Here is a 22,344-nt window from a genome sequence, read left to right on the forward strand (position 1 = left end):
GGCCGCAGGAATGAAGATCTGAACCTGATGTCATAATCGCTGTGGCCTGCATATTAATTAATGGTAAATACCCATTTCCATATTATAATGCGGGCCCCGTCACCGAGTGGCGGGGCGGCTGCCACGAGGCCTCGCCGCCGGTGTCGGTGGTGGGCCTCATCCGTTGCGATCTTCACGACCCCCCCGCCACAGTTCCTGGCATCAGCGACCCTTTAAAATCCAGCCCAAAGTGTCAGCGTCGCCAAACAGTTTGCATCAGTCTATCGGTTTTGGATTTTGGGTTGATCTCTCAGCCTCTTTGTGGTGTATCATTACAGACCTTTCTCTGATACTGAAGACAAATGTGAGTGTCATATATGGCAGGAGCTTTAAAAACACTAACAGTTTTGGAGCAACTCTATACACAGGAGAGATTGGGCACGACAGAAAATGACACAACGGCCCATTGCTTTGTGTGAAGACGGCAGGGGTGGTGTGACATTTTGGAAAACACCATCCATACTTTTCTCATGTCTTGCAGGTTGGAGGAGATGTTGGAACTCTGAATCAATGGCTTCCATTTAGAACTATCAGATCTGTCACCAAAGACTCCAAAACTGAGTGTCCCATGCACTGGACATGCAGGTGACCATATGGCCTATGGTTGACTGCATTGTTTTCATGGCCTTTGTAATGATCTAACGTAAGTTGGATGTGAACCCCTGCTCGCTGTTTGACATTGTGTGTAGGCTTGCGAGCAGGCAGTCCAATGCACTGAGACAATAGTGACGCACAGCTGGTGGTCTTTCATAGACTCATTTCTTGAAGTCGATATATACACTCTCCGCATCTGGCCCTTGTGTTCGGTAAACCTCCCAGAGCAGACTCCTCTAACGGACCCTCTAAACTATGCAGGGTGCCATTTTTTTACCTGGTACCTGAAAAGGCAAGGTCAAGTTTGTCTTCAGGAAGTCTGTTTTCATCTTCCTCTGCTGTGGCTGGCTCCATTACTTCTGATGGATGTAAAAGTGGAGAGAGGGACAAAGGTTAGCAGAGCCAGATGAATAGCAGCTAAAACCAGAATTTAGTGAAAAGAATAAAAGGAGGGTAAGATGACCCAACACCTTATGGAGCATATCGTTCCAAATTGCTGAGAAAGGTTGAACAAGGGAAATAGGAGCAGGAGCAGCCATGTGGCCTTTCAAGACTGCTCCGCCATTCAATACCATCATGGCTGATCTTCTGCCTCAACTTCACTTTCCCACCTGCTCCCATATCCCTTGAATCCCTGAGAGACCAAAAATCTGTCCATCTCAGCCTTAAATATACTCAACGATGGAGCATCCACAACCCTCTGGGTTAAAGAATTTCAAAGATTAACAACTCTCTGAGTGAAGAAATTTCTCTTCATCTCAGTCCTAACTGACTGACCCCTTTATGCTGAGACTGTGCCCCCATGTTCTACATTCGCTAGCCAGGGAAAACAATTGGAGAGTTTTGTGAGGCACTGAAGTTCATGACAAGGGGGTCAATGGACATTTGTGAGGTATCAGAAGATTGGAAACAAGCTAATGTGGATCTGTAGTATAAGGAGGTAAAGGGTTAACATGGAAGACAGTGAGAGAGACCCCTCCCATTGTAAGAGTGGTGGTGTAACTGGAGAAGAGAGAGCAGCACAGAGGATGCTAGCTTAGGAGGCTTGGGGAGAGCGTATGTAGTAAACGTTAAATAATAGAGTTGTTAGTTGACTTTTTATCCAGAGTTTAAGACTTGCTCTAGAATGCCCTCGCAATGCTACAAATACAACAACACACATTCAAAACAGACATGAACAACTGCAAAGCCATTAGTCTTACTTCATTCTATTTGTAAAATTATGTAATTAATTATTAGGAATAAACTGAGGATCATCTATGCAGCAACCTAATTAGCAGCATTCAGCATAGGTTAAGAAAACAGAGGAAAGAAAAATTAAAAAGAATAACTAAAGCAGTACAAGTAAATTTAAAAAGAGGATGATCCTGCCCTGAGGAAGTGACAACTCAAGTGGTCTGTGGTAAACACTACGATATAATTTATCTCAGCTTGAGAAAGGTTTTTGATAAAATTCCGCACAAATGCTCATTAATTAAACTCCAAGCTGTTGGTGGAGGGAGGAACGGGTGTTCAAGATAAATCCTGGAAATGGATACAAAGCTTGGTGAAGGATAGGAAGAAAGTGTTAATTAGAGGAATTATGTTAGAGTAGGGGTGCATTTGGACATGCTGCTAGAAATTAAAAAGTGCTCAACGTATGGAATAAACTTCAAGATAGAGGGCTGGATTTTACAGCTCCCCTGAAGTTGGGGGTCGTGGCGTGGGGCCCGGAAAATGCCTCCGGGAGAGGCCTGCTATGGGTCACGACGCCAGGAAGGCCCGGCCCCATATTGCCGGCAACAGAGAGGCCTCGTGGCGGACCCCCATCACTCGGCGACGGGAGCCATATTTACATATTTGTAAAAATGCAAATTACTGAATTAAATACATACCCACTCCCGCCGTCTGTTCCGTTACCATATTGCGGCTGGCACGCCCACTCCGTTGGATCTCTGTGCATTGTTGTAAGGCAGAACACTGGTGGCAAGGGGGGGAGCAGGGTAAAACTAACTTTATTGGTCAGGGAGATTGTAGGAAGGGTTCAAGATTAAAGTTTGTGAACTTTGGAGGGTGGGGGGGGAAGGTCAGGTGCACAAAGTAAGTATCTTGGGGGGCATAGGGCAAGGAATGAATTGTTTGGTCAAGGGGGCGTGGTGGGAGAGGGGCTTGAAACATTTATTTAATTTGTCTTGAATAAATTCTAAGTGACTATTTCTTTAAAAATTCAAATTAAATGTAAGGGTTTGAAGCCCTTTAAAAATGGTGTCTGGTCCTGAGAAATGGCACCAGGTGCCCTTGTCAGTGACGGACTGCTCACCCCCTCCATGTCATCGGGTGGGGGGACGGGGGCGGTGGGGGGTGGTCCTCCCCGGCCATATAAATGAACCGCCACATCTAGTATCACGGCAGCTTTGCGGAATAAAGCCATCGCATGCGGGCCACCATTTTTTACGGCTGCCTCCGATTATAGTGGCAACAACATAAAATTCAGTCCAGAGTAGTTGAGGCCCAATAATTTAAGAAACCATCAGATGCTACAATGGGGGGACATTAGGATCTGTCTGGATGAATGAAATAAGATGAAGCAAGTGTGCTGCTGCTGCTTCCATAGTTGTGTGATCTTATTCTTTTAGGTTTTTACCCCTCCCTCAAACACATATTTTGGGCCAACGGGCTCTGTCTGCATTACTGTTCATCAGAGATGCACAAAAACTGGATGGAGTGACTTGTAATGATTTATTTACTTATTTTAATTTTACTTTTTTTTTTCCTCCCTTTGTTGAAGAAGTGTCTTCACTTGCTGATGATCGTGAAATCAATTTGAGGAAAATCCCAGTTTCAAGCCCACATCCTGCCACTCAAGTAAATAGCCTGTTGATGTATCAGCTGGCTGTGTCACTGTATTGCCTGTATGTCAAATAGTCTGGAAGGATATTTTCTTGGAGGTGTTTGCATTTCAAAAATCAATAAATATGTTGGGTGTGGAGTCTTTATTACAACCTAAATAGGGCCTGGAATCATCTTCTCTTCTTCTTTGGCCTCCTTGTCTCGAGAGACAATGGGTAAGTGCCTGGAGGTGGTCAGTGGTTTGTGGAGCAGCGCCTGGAGTGGCTCTAAAGGCCAATACTAGAGTGACAGACTCTTCCACAGGTGCTGCAGAAAAAATTGGTTGTCGGGGCTGTTTCGCAGTTGGCTCTCCCCTTGCGCTTCTGTCTTTTTTCCTGCCAACTGCTAAGTCTCTTCGACTCGCCACACTTTAGCCCCGCCTTTATGGCTGCCCGCCAGCTCTGGCGATCGCTGGCAACTGACTCCCGCGACTTGTGATCAATGTCACAGGTCTTCATGTCGCGTTTGCAGACGTCTTTAAAGCGGAGACATGGACGGCCGGTGGGTCTGATACCAGTGGCGAGCTCGCTGTACAATGTGTCCTTGGGGATCCTGCTATCTTCCATGCGGCTCACATGGCCAAGCCATCTCAAGCGCCGCTGACTCAGTAGTGTGTATAAGCTGGGGATGTTGGCCGCCTCGAGGACTTCTGTGTTGGAGATACGGTCATGCCACCTGATGCCAAGGATTCTCCGGAGGCAGGGAAGATGGAATGAATTGAGATGTCGCTCTTGGCTGACATACGTTGTCCAGGCCTCGCTGCCGTAGAGCAAGGTACTGAGGACCTAAATAGGGCCTGGGATATGCTATCTAAAAAGAAAGCCATACTATGTTGTGTAGAAATGTACCAGGGGATAGAAAGTGATGACTGATTCCTCATTTGTGTTATTTTGTGTTCTTTAGAATGATTGAAGAACGTGGTAAGGGAGAAAATACCATGGCAGAAAGAAGGCTGTTGTTTGCAGAAATGCGTAAGTACTTTACATAACGTGTGGTGTGTGGGAAGATTGCGTATTGGTTAGCAATCAATATAAAAGACAGTTTTTCTGATGGGGAGGAATTGAGCAGTTTTCTTTTTATGCGGTCTTAACCAATTTGCATTGTTCCTTGAAATTTCTTCAGTGATTTAATACTTTACTTGGCTGTCAAAGCATATGATTTTTTTTATTATTTAATTCACTTCTAGCTTACTTCCCTTTAATGAACAATTATATTCTTTGGCTTTTTTTCAGTCAGCTGGATTTTTCACACGTGGAAACTCATCACTATTAAGACTGTTCAGGGCCATTTTATGCTCTTCCCCCACGCCGGTTTTGGAGACAGGGAGAGCATAACATCAGTTGAGATGGTGGGGAGGGGTTCCCGCTACCATCCCACCACGATCCCACCAGCACCAAAATTTAGTCTGGGGCGGGAAGGCCTGTAAAAGGCCTTGTCCTGCCGCCAATTGAGGCCTGTAACTGGACAATTAACTGAGAGCTTCCCTCTGCCCCGACCTTGCTGCCGATTATTTTTTTCCCCCACTCCCAGGAGACCCCTCCCACCCTGACCTACCTGTGGACTGGATCCAGTAATGCTGCTCAGCCTCCGCGGTGGCGGTGCAGCTGCTGGCCTCTGATTGGCTGGCAGCTCTCCAGGGCTGGACTTCTGGTGCTAGGGTCATCGATCCCATGGAAGGCTCACCACTGTCCACTTAAGTGCCTGATTGGCACTAGATTCAGTGGACCTTCGAGAGAAGATGCGACTCATGGATCTTGGCGTTGCTTTTTACGGATGTCAAGATCCCCGCCGCCAGAGTAAAATTCCCCCCCTTCAATTTCAAGATAGTGAAAAATCTAAACTCAAATGTAGAGTTTCAGTTGCAAAATGAAGTGTGCACACTCACCCTGGGAGACACATCCTATTTAGCTAGGTTCCAGAGCTTAGCTACAGGTTGGCAGAACCAGGGTTCCAGGGTACTGCTTTGAAATGAAATGAAATGTTGCACCATCTCACCAATTTTTATAATAGAATCATAGAATGGTTACAGCACAGAAGGCCATTCAGCCCATCATGTCTGTGCTGGCTCTCAGTAAGAGCTATTCAGCTAGTCCCACTTCATATCCCTGCAAATTGTTTTCACTTCAGATAATTATCCAATTCCCTTTTGAAAGCCATGATTGAATCTGCCATCACCAAGCACTCAGGCAATGCATTCCAAATTCTAACCACTTGATGTGCTTAAAAAAAAACTTTCCCTCATGTCACTTCTGGTTCTTTTGCCAGTCACCTTAAATCGATGTCCTCTGGTTCATGACCCTTCCGTCAATGAGAACAGTTTCTCCCTATCTACCCTCTCCAGACCCTTCCTGGTTTTGAACACCTCTATCAAATCAAATCTCAACCTTCTCTTCTGTAAGGAACTTAACTGCCTAAAACTGAGGTCGATCAGAGTAAGCTTTCCGCTGCAAGCTCAGCTAGGAAAGTGTACTGCTGTGCTTTAAAACATTAAAATTTTGGAGAAGAAACTCATAAATGTGTTATTTTAAATGCTACAAGATCAAGATCATTAATGGATAATGGACATGAAGTAAAAGCTGCATACCCCATTAAACGAATAGAACAAAGCTCTATATTTTTAATCCTTTTCTTAATTTATGAGATTGCCATTCGAGGCAACTCCAGTGTAAATGACTGAACACCAATATCATCAGTGCTGTTGACAGCAAAAGTAAATGGCAACCAGCACAGGCATGTGTCACAGTCCATTGTCTTGATTCTGGCTGGCTTTACAAGTTAACAATGTGTCTTTGGCATTGTTACCCTGTACAGGCCTTTAAGGGAGCTCATCAGCCAGAAGAACAAAGTTGTGAATCTGAATTTGCATTAACTGCATTAGCACATTTGCAAATTTTGTGCATGTTTAACTGCTCAATCCTATAGTATTCACGAATTAACATCTTGCATAAGCACATCCATTAAAAGACATAAGACCATGTTATTTTCTAAATTTCTATTCTAATTTCTTAATCTTTGCCTTCCCTTTTATCAAGTTCCCTGCCCTTTCCTCCATATAAAAACACAGATGCAAAGGAAGAAAAGAGAAGCATACAATTGCATAATGTAACTTATACTAGTTAGGTTTATACATTGAAACATTCCAAAAATATCTATTGCATTTCCAATATTAACGCAGGTTAATGCACCAAATAAATGATTTTGACTGCACGATGTATGTTCTCTGAGCAAAATACTCCTTTCCTAATTTTAAAGAGGACCACTTAGTCCTATGTTTTATTTAATTTACATATTTTCTCTTGTCTGCTTAAAAGACTTGATTGGAAATAATTGTACACCATGTTTAAATTGTATCTTTATTCCTTATTGATATCATAAAGCTTTCAGTACTGTACATGGTCCAGTTGTATATCATACAACATAATCAAACGACTTTGGTTTACAACTTTGATTCCAAAAGATCCGTTTCCAGTTCTGAGCATATCAACAGGCAAAGGGGCTTGGCAGTAGTGAGGCCAATTCCCCAAGAAGGTGACACAAGTTTGGAGAAAAGTTTTTCAGAGCATGACGGGCCCCCCATTTTACTTTTATTTTTAGTTATTTTTTATTTTTTTACATTTTTTACAATTTTTTTTATTTTGTTTATTTCATTTCATTGTAGTTTGTTCAGTTTGCTTACCCACTGTTTTTTTTCATGTTTGTACTTGCTGCTGTTCAATCTTCAGTTCGTTAACACCCTATCTGTACTAATGCTTTGTCTTTCAACACACCATTAACATATTTTTTGCCTTTGCTCCATGACCTCTTGGTCAGCTACATGGCCTTGTCCAATCTACACCTTCTCCTTTGTTATCTCTTGCCCCACCCCCGGCTCACTTGCTTATAACCTTTGACATTTCTAATATTTGCTAGTTCTGAAGAAGGGTCACAGACCCGAAACGTTAACTCTGCTTCTCTTTCCACAGATGCTGCCAGATCTGCTGAGTGGTTCCAGCATTTCTTGTTTTTATATTAGAGAAAAGTTTGCCTGATCAGTTCTGAAGTATTTCCCAGTGGATATTTCCAGAGCTGCATTGACACAATTCAGAAACAGAGCCAAGAACTTGAAAGATAATGGCTGGGATGTTGTGTTTATTGGATTATCACAAGTCTTCTTTAAAGATCTTTTTAATTCTATACAGTTATGGGGTCAAATGAATACCTGGCAAATAGTGTTCGATTTGAATATAACTGGTACTGTTTTAAAACAGGATAAACAAGGGAAAAGGACTTAAAACTTTTAATATAGTTTAGCAGAACTTGAAGGGTGGTAAACAGGATGATGAAAATAACATAAAGCAGCCAGAAGGGTAGAAAAGACGTTTGTAATCTGCATATCTTGGCATGTTAAGATTGCAAAAATGTAAATCAATAATCCAGGACTTGTCACAAAATTGAAGTTTTCAGCTGAGTCACCAAACAGGCAAAAGACAAGATAAACAATAGGATAGTAAAATAATAATTTATTACATGATGAAATATAAAGGGAATACTGGAACAATAGATGGCTTTAGTCAACTGAATAGAAAATGTCAATTCCTTAATAACAGTGATTGAATAAAACTAAAACTAGTCAAAGTGGTACATTATTGCTTTTTGACCCAAAGTGTTAAACACCCCACTAAGGTTAATGTTCCAATCAGATCAAGTTCTTAGAAGTGACTGGGATAGCATCCATAATAAAAGAAATAATTTGCATTTATATTCTCATGTCCTCAGGATGTCTCAAAGTGGTTCATAGTCAATTAATTATTTCTGAAATGTTACTACTGCTGTTTTGTAGGGAGAAACAATAGGCAGCAAGTGAGACAAATGACAGATTCATTTGTTTTGGTCGTGTAGAAGTATGGAAGTCGTAGAAGCTTAAGGAACTAATGAAAAACTCTAGGGACCAGTGAATGAAAGATAGTCTTGCATTTATATAATGCCTAACCACATTTCAGAAATGTCTCAAATGCTTCATATATAGTTAATTAATTTGAAGTGAAGTAACTTGTCAAATGCAGTGGCCAGTTTGCACATAGTAAAATTCCATGAACAGTACTTGGATAAATAACCATGTAATATGTTTCTGGTGATAGATAAGTGTGGGGTTCAAGGGGGAGGGGATGTGGTGCTGTTGACTATGAGCTGAGGCAGGACCAGAACAGTGTCATGGGATGTTTAATATCCACGTAAGAGGATCTCGGCTTCGGAACTCATCTCAAGGGCAGCATTTATGGATGTCAGCACTGCAGTGCGGTTTTAACATGTGTTAGACACTTAACTCCCAGTTCAGAACTTGAACTCTCAACCTGCTGATTCAGAGGTAGGAGCCAGACTGATGTATTATACCAGTTACCTAGCAATCAGCACCATTAGGACCTAGAATAAAAATGTTACTTTAAAAAAGGAAGTTACAAAGGAAGGGGAATTGGTTGGTACATATTGCTGATAGATACTCAATGGTATCTTTCCATTGTGATAAATTTCAAAGTATTACATCTATCCTCTTCATCAGCACGATTGCCTACTTCCACCTCTTTACTATTGCCCGTCTCAGTCCCTGCCTCAGCTCATCTACTACTAAAACCCTCATCCATGCCTTTGTTCCCTCCAGGCTCGATTACTCCAAAGCTAGTTAGTCTCCCAACTTCAACCCTCTGTAAACTTGAGCTTGTCGAAAAGTCTGCTATCTACATCCTAAATTGTACCAAGCCCCATTCTCCCATCATCTCTGAGCTCGCTGACCCACATTGGCTCCTGGTCCAATGTGTCTCAAATTTAAAATTCTCATTCTTCAGTACCCTCCGAGGCTTCGCCCCTCTGCATCTCTGTAACCTGCTCCAGCCTTGCAACCCTTCGTGAACTCTGCACACTCTTCCAATTCTAGCCTTTTGTGCATCTCCAATTTCCTTTGATCCACTTTTGGCGACAGTGCCTCCATCTGTCTTAAGTTGCAAGCTATGGAATTCCCTCCCTAAATCTCTCTCTCCACCTCTCTACCTTTAAGACGGTCCTTAAAACCTACCTCTCCGACCAAGCTTTTGATCAGCTCTCCTAACATTTCCTTATGTGGCTCGGTGACACATTTTGTCTGAAAACGTTCCTGTGAAGTGCCTTGGGATGTTTTACTACGTTAAAGACGCTAATGCAATGTAAGTTGTTGTTATGGATTGAAAGTAGGTGACATGAATGGAATTAATAGAGGAAAACTTAGAAGAGCACCAGGGAGTATATAATTTTCAGAGTTGAGATAATGTGATAAATGAACTAAAAAAGCTAGTAGAAAGCTAGGAGATACAGCCAGAAAATTAGAACACTGCTCCCTACAGAGTTCTGCTAAGGTTTTGAAATTCATCAGTCAGACATGCTTTTTTTTTTCTCAATATGTCAAAAATAAGGATTTACTTTTATTTGAAAGGATACCGAAAAATGTAGAAACATCAGAGCAGCCTCTCAAAGATTTTAAATTCCCTTGAGGGTCTGCCATACTCCTGTTATATCTCCAGTAGGAATCTGGTTTATGTCAGATTTTCACCAATACCTGTGATGGCTGGTGATGTTGGTGGGTGACATGGGGTGGAGCTAAAGGCAGGGACTGTGCACACTTGGAGTTCTCACTTCACCAGTTCAGTCATGACCCATGTCGGAGTGGAGGCTGGTAGGTTGAAAGGGTTGAGGTGTACAGATCTCCAGATAGGCCACGAGGATGGGAGTAGCATTTAGTCCAGTCCAGGGAAAAACAGATGAATATCTTGATAGCAGAATTAATTATTAATTAAAGGGCTGAGTATCATTGGGCTAAATTGGCCTTGGAGATGGCACAGAAATGTACAGATGAGGAAAGCCACTCAGTTCAACCAGTTCATCATTCTTTAGAAATCTATGTTCCCACCATCAGAGCATCCAACTGCCTCATGAATGATTCCAGAATTTTTGAAACGTGCACCCTACCCTAAAAACCATTCCAGGTGATCACTTTTTATGTGAAAAAGTGTTTTTTGACATCAGTCCTGACCTTGGCTTTGTACCTACTTCTTCCACACGTTGAAGATTTTCCTCTTCTATTCAACTTTGTATCTTATAAGGCCACTTCTCATTCGTTCATTTCAAAGCTGAAAATTTGGGTTTTCCCAAACTCAGTCATCTGATTTTAGCAATCATTTTCTTGGCTTCTGCGCTTGGCTATTTCCCTTTTGCTTTCGTGACCAGAACTGAACGAGTACTTAAGATTCAGCATGACTGCCTCAGACATACTCTACTGATTTGGCAATACAGCTCAGTATTCTGTTTGCTTTGTTGATTGTTGCTCGATTTAGTTAGCTTTGATTTCATATTACTCCTAGATCTCTCTCCTTTCCTCTATTCAACACCATTCATTCTGTCAGTCTGCTTCCCATTCTTTTTTCCAAAGTGTAATAAGTTATGCATTGAATTTCATCTTCCATAATTTGGCCTGCTTCTACGTTTTTCTACAATTCTTTGGCTGTCATCAGACTCTACTACCTTCCACTTTAGCCTCATCTGTAAATCTGACCAATGTGCACTACGTTTCTGAATCAAGGTCCTTTTTTTTTTGTTCATTCGGGGGATGTGGGCATCACTGGCTAGACCAGCGTTTATTGCCCATCCCTAATTGCCCTTGAGAAGGTGATGGTGAGCTGCCTTCTTAAAGCGCTGCAGTCCATATCGGGTAGATACACCCACACTGCTGTTAGGAAGGGAGTTCCAGAATTTTGACCCAGCGACAGTGAAGGAACGACAATATAGTTCGAAGTCAGGATGGTGTGTGACTTGAAGGGGAACTTGCAGGTGGTGGTGTTCCCATGCATTTGCTGCCCTTGTCTATCATGTTGGTAGCGGTTGTGGGTTTGAAAGGTGCTGTCAAAGGAGCATTGGCGAGTTACTGCATTGCATCTTGTAGATGGTACATACTGCTGCCACTGTGCGTCGGTGGTGAAGGGAGAGAATGTTGAAGGTTATGCATGGGGTGCCAATCGAGTGGGCTGCTTTGTCCTGGATGATGTTGAGCTTCTTGAGTGTTGTTGGAGCTGCACCCATCCAGGCAAGTGGAGAGTATTCCATCACACTCCTGACTTGTGCCTTGTAGATGGTGGACAGATATTGGGGGAGTCAGTTACCTGCCGTAGAATTCCCAGCTTCTGACCTGCTCCTGTAGCCGCAGTATTTATGTGACTGGTCCAGTTCAGTTTCTGATCAATGGTAACCCCCAGGATGTTGATAATGGGGGAATTCAGCAATCGTAATGCCAGTGAATGTCAAGGGGAGATGGTTAGATTCTCTCTTGTTGGCGATGGTCATTGCCTGGCACTTGTGTGGTGTGAATGTTACTTGCCACTTATCAGCACAAGCCTGGATATTGTCCAGGTCTTGCTGCATTTGTGCACTGACTGCTTCAGTATCTGAGGAGTCATGAATGGCGTTGAACATTGTGCAGTCATCAGCGAACATCCCCACTTCTGACCTTATGATTGAAGGAAGGTCATTAATGAAACATTTGAAGGTGGTTGGGCCTAGGACACTACCCTGAGGAACTCCTGCAGTGATGTCCTGGGACTGAGATGATTGACCTCCAACAACCACAACCATCTTCCTTTGGGCTAGGTATCACTCCAGCCAATGGAGAGTTTTCCCCCGATTCCCATTGACTCCAGTTTTTCTAGGGCTCCGTGATGCCATACCCGGTCAAATACTGCCTTGATGTCAAGGGCAGTCATCTCACTTCTTGAGTTCAGCTCTTTTGTCCAATTTTGGGCAAAGGCTATAATAAGGTCAGGAGCTGAGTGACCCTGGTGGAACCTAAACTGAGCGTCACTGAGCAGGTTATTGCTGAGCAAGTGCTGCTTGATGGCACTGTTGATGACACCTTCCATCACTTTGCTGATGATCGAGAGTAGACTGATCGGGTGGTAATAGGGCTGGGTTGGATTTGTCCTACTTTTTGTGTACAGGACATACCTGGGCAATTTTCCACATTGCAGGATAGATGCCAGTGTTGTAGCTGTACTGGAACAACTTGGCTAGGGGCATGGCTAGTTCTGGGGCACAGGTCTTCAGTACCATTACTGGAATGTTGTCAGGGCCCATATCCTTTGCAGTATTCAGTGCCTTCAGCCATTTCTTGATGTCACATGATGTGAATCAGACTGGCTGAAGACTGGCATCTGTGTTGCTGGGGACCTCAGGAGGAGGTCGAGATGGATCATCCACTTGGCACTTTTGACTGAAGGTGGTTGAAAATGCTTCAGCCATGTCTTTTGCACTGATGTGCTGGGCTCCTCCATCATTGAGGATGGGGATATTTGTGGAGCCTCTTCCTCCTGTTAGTGATTTAATTGTCCACCATTCATGACTAGATGTGGCAGGACTGCAGAACTTGGATCTGATCCGTTGGTCATGGGATTGCGTAGCCCTGTCTATTGCATGCTGCTTCCGCTGTTTGGCATGCTAGCAGTCCTGTGTTGTAGCTGACACTTCATTTTTAGGTATGCCTGGTGCTCCTCCTGGCATGCCCTCCTGCACTCTTCATTGAACCAGGGTTGGCTCCCGGCTTGACGGTCATGACGGAGTGGGGAATATGCGGGCCATGAGGTTACAGATTGTGGCTGAATGCAGTTCTGCTGCTGATGATGGCCTACAGCACTTCATGGATGCCCAGCTTTGAGTTTCTATATCTGTTTGAAATCTATCCCATTTAGCACAGTGGTGGAGACACACAACACGATGGTGGGTATCCTCAATGTGAAGATGGGACTTTATCTCCACAAAGGCTGTGCGGTGGTCACTCCTACCAATTCTGTCATGGACAGATGCATCTACAATAGGTAGATTGGTGAGGACGAGGTCAGGTTGGTTTTTTCCCTCTTGTTAGTTCCCTTGCCACCTGCCACAGACCCAGTCTAGCAGCTATGTCCTTTAGGACTTGGCCAGCTTGTTCATTCATGGTGCTACCGAGCCACTCTTGGTGATGGACATTGAAGACCCCCACCCAGAGTCCATTCTGACTCCTTGCTCCCCTTGGTGCTTCTTCCAATTGGTGTTCAACTTGGAGAAGCACTAATTCATCAGCCGAGGGCGTGGAGGGGGGATAGATGGTAATCAGCAGGAGGTTTTCTTGCCTGTATTTGACCTGATGCCATATATAATAAAAAAACAAGGAGGTAATAAATTTATATAGATCACACTTGGAGTACTGTATGCAGTTCGGGTCTCTACAGTACAAAATGTATATGAAAGCACTGGAGAAAGTGATGAAAACATTTACAAATATGTTATCAGAAATGAGAGGATACAACTTTCAGGCAAGGTTAAGTAGACTGGGACTTTTTTCTATGGGGGGAAAAGAATGGAAAATTTAAGAGGAAACCTGCTAGAGGCCTTTAAAATTATGAAGGAACTGACATCAAGGGATATGGGGATAGCATGGGAAAATGGCGTTGAGGTAGGTGATCAACCATGACCTGGTTGAATGGTGAATCAGGCTCGATGGCTGGCCTACTCCTGCTCCTATGTTCATATGGTGGATGTTTGGAAACTGTTTCCACTTGGTGAATCCATAACAAGAGGCATAAATATAAGAATCATTTACAGATCAAATAAAGATATCAGAAGGGATTTCTTTACTCGAGTGGTGAGAACGCAGTGCCACATGGTGTAGTTGAAGCAGACAGCATTGATGCATTTAAGGGAAGTTTGCTGGAAACATGAGGAAGAAAAGAATGGAGGAAGAAAAGAATGGAGGGAGTCAGGGTGGAAGAGGTAGTTAGAGTGGGAGAAAGCTTGTGTTGAGTACAAACTCCAGCATTGTCCAGTTGGGCCTAATGGCCTATTTCTGTCATACAGCGTTTTGTTAAAAGGCCCTCAGGAAGTCTTGTTATGCAATATTTATATAGTGCTTTCCACTGTCCATTTGGAATGTCATATCCTCAATAAAAGCTAAGAAGTTGGTCAGGCAGGATCTCTCCCTTCTGAAATCACATTGGTTGCCATCTATCAGGTTATTTTCATGTAGGTAGTTCTCAAGTTTCTTCCTAATGATCCATTCCATTATCTCACTGCGTATTGATATACAGCTAATAGGCCTGTAGTAACCTGGGTTTGTTATTTCCTTTTTTTTTAAACTAGTTACTACAGTGACTTGATTCCAATCTGTTGGTATTTATAGAAGATAATTTGTAGTTATTGCCTTTTTCATGATAACTGTCAGCAGTTTAGAGATTCTATCCCCAGTCTCACTTCGAAACTTAATGTATGTACTCCATATCCGTAGGGATTTATTGGCTTGTGAAACCTCTTGAGCCTGTCTAGAACAAATTAGTTAATGCACATGCATTTAGATAGCACCAGAAAGTGTCATCATTATTCTAATGTAGGAACACATTACAACCAACTTGTAAACAGTGGAGAATATTTAAAGAAACATTTAACGAAATACAGAGCGAGTATGTACCCCTGAGAGGAAAAAGCTCCACTTCACAGAAAAAACAGCCATGGACAACTAAAGAGATTAGGGATAGCATAAAGCAAAAAGAAAGGGCTTACAAAAATGCAAAACGCAGCACAGATCCGGCCGAATGGGATCAATACAAAGACCAGCAAAGGGTCACAAAGCAGCTTTAAGAGCTATTAAAAGAGATTATGAAAGGAAACTTGCAAGGGACATCAAAATCAATAAGAAGAAATTTTACAGTTACATAAAGGGAAAGCGGGTGATCAAGAGCAATGTAGGCCCACTAAAAGCTGAAAGTGGAGATATTGTCGTTGATAATGGGGAAATGGCAGACATGTTGAACAATTATAATATATATAAAAACAAGAAATGCTGGAACCACTCAGCAGGTCTGGCAGCATCTGTGGAAAGAGAAGCAGAGTTAACGTTTTGGGTCAGTGACCCTTCTTCGGAACTAGCAAATATTAGAAATGTCACAGGGTATAAGCAAGTGAGCCGGGGGTGGGGTAAGAGATAACAAAGGAGAAGGTGTAGATTGGACAAGGCCACATAGCTGACCAAGAGGTCATGGAGCAAAGGCAAACAATATGTTAATGCTGTGTTGAAAGACAAAGCATTAGTACAGATAAGGTGTTAACGAACTGAAGATTGAGCAGCAGCAAGTACAAACATGAAAAAAAACAGTGGGTAAGCAGACTGGACAAACTACAATGAAATGAAATAAACAAAAGAAAAAAAAATTGTAAAAAATGTAAAAAAGAAAAAATAACTAAAAATAAAAGTAAAATGGGGGGGCCCGTCATGCTCTGAAATTATTGAACTCAATGTTCAGTCCGGCAGGCTGTAGTGTGCCTAATCGGAAAATGAGATGCTGTTCCTCAAGCTTGCGTTGATGTTCAGTGGAACACTGCAGCAAGCTCAAGATAGAGATGTGAGCATGAGAGTAGGAGGGAGTGTTGAAATGGCAAGCAACCGTAAGCTCAGGGTCCTGCTTGCGGACTGAGTGAAGGTGTTCCTCAAAGCGGTCACCCAGTCTGCGTTTGGTCTCCCCAATGTAGAGGAGACCACATTGTGAGCAGCGAATACAGTATACTACATTGAAAGAAGTACAAGTAAATCGCTGCTTCACCTGAAAGGAGTGTTTGGGGTCTGGGATAGTGAGGAGAGAGGAGGTAAATGGGCAGGTATTACACCTCCTGCGATTGCAGGGGAAGGTGCCATGGGACGGGGACGTGGTGGTGGGGGTAATGGAGGAGTGGACCAGGGTATCGCGGAGGGAACGATCCCTTCGGAATGCTGACAGGGGAAAGGAGGGGAAGATGCGTTTGGTAGTGGCATCACACTGGAGGTGGTGGAAATGGCGGAGGATGATCCTTTGGATATGGAGGCTGATGGGGTGGAAAGTGAGGACAAGGGGAACCCTGTCACGGTTCTGGGAGGGAGGGGAAGGGGTGAGGGTAGAGGTGCGGGTAATGGGCCGGACACGGTTGAGGGCCCTGTCAACAACAGTGGGGGGGAATCCTCGGTTGAGGAAAAAGGTCATATCAGAAGCACCATCATGGAAGATGACAGGGGGATGTCTATGGATGTTATTTATATGGACTTCCAGAAGGCATTTGATAAAGTCCCACATAAGAGACTGTTAACTAAGGTAGAAGCCCATGGAGTTGAGGGCAAATTATTGACATGGTGAGGAAGTTGGTTGAGTGGTAGGCAACAGAGCGTGGGGATAATGGGTAAGTACTCTGATTGGTGAGATGTGACTAGTGGTGTCCCGCAGGGATCTGTGTTGGGGCCTCAATTATTCACGTTATTCATTAACGACTTGGATGATGGCATAGTAAGTCATTTATCCAAATTTGCTGATGATACAAAGTTAGGCAGCATTGTAGACAGTCTAGATGATAGCATAAAATTACAAAGAGATATTGACAGACTAGGTGAGTGGGCAAAACTGTGGCAGATGGATTTCAGTGCGGGCAAGTGTGAGATTATCCATTTTGGACCAAAAAAGGATAGAGTAGGGTACTTTCTAAATGGGAAGAGGTTAAGTACAGTGGATGTCCAAAGAGACTTGGGGTTCAGGTGCATAGATCTTTAAAATGCCACGAGCAAGTGCAGAAAATAATCAAAAAGGCTAATGGGATGCTCGCCTTTATACCGAGAGGATTGTATTATAAAGACAGAGGTTATGCTGCAGCTGTACAAAACCCTGGTTCGGCCCCACTTGGAGTACTGTGAGCAGTTCTGGGCACCACACCTTAGTAAGGATATATTGGCCTTGGAGGGAGTGCAACGTAGATTTACAAGAATGATACCTGGACTACAGGGGTTAAGTTACGAGGAGAAATTACACAAATTAGGCCTGTTTTCGCTAGAATTTAGAAGGCTAAGGGGTGATCTGATCGAAGTCTTCAAAACATTAACAGGAAAAGACAGGCTAGATAAAAAAACTATTTCCACTGGTTGGAGATTCTAAAACTAGGGGGCATAGTCTAAAAATTAGGACCAGACAGTTCAGGAGAGATGTTAGGAAGAACTTCTTCATGCAAAGGGTGGTAGAGGTTTGGAACTCTCTCTCACAAACTAGAACAGTTGTTAATTTTAAATATTGAGATAGATAGATTTTTGTTAAGCAAAGATATTAAGGGATATGGGCCAAAGGCAGGTATATGGAGTTAGGCCGCGGATCAGCCATGATCTCATTGAATGGCGGGACAGGCTCGAGGGGCTGAATGGCCTCCTCCTGTTCCTATGTTGCTGCCAACGGCAGCAAGGTCTCGCAAACAGCAATGAGATAAGTGAACAGATTTGTTTTGAGTGATGTTGACTGAGAGCTGAATATTGGCTAGGATACTGGGAGAACTCCTTTGTCGAATCTCTATGCAGTGATGTCAAAAACAGTAGATTTAGTTGTAGAATTTCTGTGATGGATGGCATGCTACTGGTGCTGCCGCCAGTATTTTCTAATTGGAACATTCATCTGTCTCCACATACTGTCAGGAAATACTTTTGTGTTGTCGGGAAGATCTAAAGATGGAGAGAAAATACTAAGAAACTGGAGTTACAACATATAAAGAAGAGTGCCAGAAAACTGTGGCCTTTCTGACACTTTCCTGTTGTAAGTCCTACCTTCCCTGGTGAAATGTGCGGGCACTTGTTTGGAGCACAGTTTCCATCCACCCCAAACAAGATCACTGTGCCAGAAGTGGCATGGCTAGTGGTGAGAGCTTCTAGGCCAGGGGTTTCCTGATCCCCAACCTGATAGATGAGTATCCCCAGAGAATACAGGTGTATAAACCTGTTGGCCGGTGTATGCCAAACCTAACTACTTGGGGTCATTGTCTGAATCTCAGAAGATTTTAAAAGTTATTTTTTCTAATATTTTCCATCTCCCTTATAAAGCCAAAGGGCTACTATTGGCATCTTTCCAGGTGCATCCCAGCTACCGCCACCATTTCCACACCCCTCCCTGCACCCCCCCCCCCCCTCCAACTTCTGGAGCAAACAGCTACTGCCTCCACCCACTGCCAGGCACCTAACAACATGTGCCCCCAGTGGGGCAGGTGCCAACTCAGGTTATTAAAATTAGGACACCTCCACTTGGCAAACTCCAGCGGAATGAGCACCAGAAGTTCCCTCTAAGGTTATCAATCCTCCTGGTTTGCCCGGGAATGGATTGGAATGGAAGGTTGATCTACTAAGCACTGTTGCGAGCAACCTGAAAGGAAAGAACTTCACATTTGCCTTTCCACATCTGCTCACTTTCATTTCTCCAGCTGCCTCAAGCATTACCTGAAATGAGTAGAGATGCAGTGGGCATGCTGCCACCAATGACGTGACTTCATCAGCAAGCAGGGCAGGCTGATGCCCTAATTTTAATAACCTGAGTTGGCACCTGCCCCACCAGGGGTACCTCAGGTGCCTGGCAGTGGATGGAGGCCATAAACTGTGGCAGTGGCTGCTTGTGGTGGTGGTGGAGGGGGTGGTGTGGAAATGGTGGTGGTAGCTGAGGTCGACTTGCACAATGGTTAGTGCATTGATGGGTCATTCCTGAACTTCACCAAGGTGGTGCTGATTTTCCCTGTTGCTCAGAGATTAGAGAGGATTCCTGGGGCTGGCCTTCCATCTACTCAGTCTACATGGAGGAAGTTTCTGAATTCGTGTGTCTCAGCTCCTGACGAACAATATGAACACTTTGGACCACACTCCAGAAAGGCAACACAACTCTTCTTAAAGGGACAGTGGATATATAAATAGCCCAGTATTTAAAGGGAAATTCCTCTTCCCCAATATAATAATACAGCTTGTGAAGAGAACTGTTGCTTGTTTTTTCTCCTCCTCTCCCAAAGTCACTGAGGTATGATTCCCCTGGTGACAACTCCCGCTGTGATGTGGTTCCCCTGGCACTGATCTTTGCTGTGGTACAGACCCCTCTACCCACTGAATATCACTGGGCTGTGGTTCTCCAAGCACTGACTCTCATTTGGATACAGTTACACTGGCACTGACTCTCACTGAGGTATGATTCCACAGGCGCCAGTTGGCTCTGAGTGGCTAGTCTTCATGTGTGAGCCATGATTGAATGTCCTGTGATCGAATTTCCAAGAATACCTTCAACTAGAGTTCACAACCTTAGTTTCTTCCCAGCAAAATCACCCCTGCATCTATGCCAGGATGTTGGCTCCTGCAAATTCTTGGGGCTGAGTACTACCAGGAAATGAACACCTTCTTAAATCTTAAAAATTGAGAAAAAAAAAGAGGACTTTGTTGGTACCCATGTTCAAACAGTAGTACATGAAGTAATGAAATGATTGTTTGCTCTCCCATTCAGTAAAGATTGAACAGGCTGGAGCTAGTTTCTCTAGAAAAGAGAAATATAAGAGGTGACCATTTAGAGGTCTTCAAGATTATGAAAGAGTTTGATAGGGTAGATGTAGAGAAGATGTTTCCACTTACAAGTGAGACCAGAACTTGAGGCCATAAATATACGATAGTCACTAATAAATCCAAAAGGGAATTCAGGAGAAACGTCTTTATTCAGAGAGTGCTTAGAATGTGGAATTCACTACCACACGGAGTATTTGAGGCAACTAGCATTGATGTATTTAAGGATAAGCTGGATAAACACATGAGGGAGAGAGGGATATGCTAATGGGGATATATGAGGAAGGGTGAGATGAGGCTTGTGTGAGCATAAATACTAACATGGACCAGTTGGGCCAATTGGCCTGTTTCTGTGCTGTAAAAATATTCTGTAATACCATAACATTCTTATCCCCACGCAGAGGTGGCAACCTTCCTGTAGAATGCCTTCTTGGATATCTACACTGATTCTAAACGCCTGTTACTGTTTGGAGAAGGGAGGGAACAGAGGACTGAGGGGCTGTAAGGTACTTTAATGACGTAATTTAGTTATACAGATATGTGCTATTTCTTCAACAGCAAAACAAACTTGGTGATGTCTGGAGACAGTGGGCTGTGATCGCTAATTGTGTCAACAATTGTCTAGACCCCAGACTTATTACGCATGGTATTTTTTAATGCAGAGTGATGCAATTTATACAAAAGTGCCTTTCAAAGGTACATCCCAGCTGCAGCTCTGTTCCTACCACAGACAGAGATGACAGATGCACTTCATCCAGAAGAGCTGTCTATAATTATCAATGGTTTTCAATAATTGGTCACTTCAATTACAGCAGAAACTCTTCTGCCTGATTAAACTAAAACCAGGTAATTATCATTCTCAAGATTCACTTCTGACATCTGTGAGTTTGTTGAAATATTGGACAGCACTAGCTTACACAGAGAAGTTTAGTTGCAGGATAGCACTTCTCCAGCCAGAGTTGCATATTCGAGTATGGACTGAATCACAAATAGACAGTATCTGACCTGATGATTTGTGATCAGCTCCTATTTTAAATTTGATAAAGTTTCAATGGTTTTCTTTATCTTTTTATCATTCATTATTTGTGTACTCTTCTAGTTTTTTTCCCCCCCTTTCACTACTCTGAGTATGTGCATCTAATCTTATGCATGTACAACAGACCAATGATTAATGGAATAGCAGAAAATATTTCATATTCTTGGTGCAATATATATATCAATAGATATGCTTTTAAAATGTTTGTATGTGAGAAAAAATATTGGTTTATGTAAGTTGGGTGGCAGAATAAATTGTAATTCGACAAAACTGGAGCAGATGGAGTTCAGTGTGGGGAAGTGTGAGGTCGTTCACTTTGGTTCCAAAATAGACAAATCAGCATATTTTCTTCATGGAAAGTGTCATGCAGGCCCCCATCTGCCAAGAATGAGGCACATTAATTTCACCACATGGGCATTAAACTTCAAATTGTTGCCGGGAAGGAAAGAGGGCCTGTTACAAGGAATTGCCAGGCCCTTAGAAAGACATTTTTTGCATACTAGCAGACAATGTTGGAACAAAGGAACCAGTCCCTGCTCCCAATACACAGAAGACATGGGCAGACCAGTTTAGTCACATGACTAACTGGCTGTTGCAGAGTTTTGAACTGAGAGTTTTAAATTGGAGAAAATAGTGTTTGAAGATAGAAAGCTCCTGGATTGAGAACATCTCTCTCCTGTCGACTCCCATCTCTTTCTCATCAGCTTTGGAATCCATTGAAGACACAGGAACCCCAAGAGAGAAAAGTCTCCTACAGTGAACAAGATTTAAGAAGAATACTGGGCCCCAACGAAAAGCAAGATCCATCTATATGCAAGGAATACCTACAAAAGGACTCTGTGAGCTCGAAACACAGTAACAAGAAACTCTTCAGTTATTGCCTCAAACCTCTCCACTTTATTTTTTTTCTTCTCTTTTTTTTCTATTTGCATGTGCATATCACATATGCATGCTAGCGTGGGGCGCGGTGTGTATCGTAGGCGTTAACCGAATTGGAGTTTAAGTTGTAATAAATTTCACTTTTCTTCTTTAAACCTAAGAAAGCTTGTTTGTACTCATTTCTTTGCCTTATAATTGGAAAGCGGTGAACATGGATTCACCAAGGGGGAGCTCAAAACATGGTATGTTTAAAATTAAATCCTGTTACAGTAAAACCAGGTGATGGCTGAAAGGAACCCCTAGACACCTTTCTCACCTGGTCGTTACAGCAAGAAACTAAGAATTATGGAGGAGCAGAGGGCTTTGGGTGTCCAGGTACACATCACAAAAAGCTACTGCACAGGTACAAAAAGTAATCAAAAATGTTAATGTAGATTTGGCCTTTAATTTAAAGTGGCTGATATGTAAAAGGAAGGAGGAGGAGTCATAAACCCCTCACCCTGTCTCCTCCACCCTCACCTCAAATAATAAGAGCGACTGGCTCATGGACCTC

At 43.1% G+C, this 22,344-nt stretch overlaps 1 protein-coding gene across 9 annotated transcripts in view; it reads left to right on the forward strand.

Annotated features, from left to right (window-relative positions):
* The window catches only part of dtna (dystrobrevin, alpha), a 437,687-nt gene that overhangs the window by 165,114 nt on the left and 250,229 nt on the right, over window positions 1-22,344 (forward strand). For all 9 annotated transcript variants that reach the window (XM_068031788.1, XM_068031787.1, XM_068031789.1 and 6 more), the window contains exon 2: window positions 4,405-4,472. In XM_068031788.1, the coding sequence (XP_067887889.1) occupies window positions 4,406-4,472 (67 nt within the window). In that variant the 5' untranslated portion in view covers window position 4,405. The remainder of the gene's footprint in view (window positions 1-4,404; window positions 4,473-22,344) is intronic.

Source organism: Heterodontus francisci, chromosome 5 (assembly GCF_036365525.1).
Source record: "Heterodontus francisci isolate sHetFra1 chromosome 5, sHetFra1.hap1, whole genome shotgun sequence".
Classification (NCBI taxonomy): Eukaryota; Metazoa; Chordata; class Chondrichthyes; order Heterodontiformes; family Heterodontidae; genus Heterodontus; species Heterodontus francisci.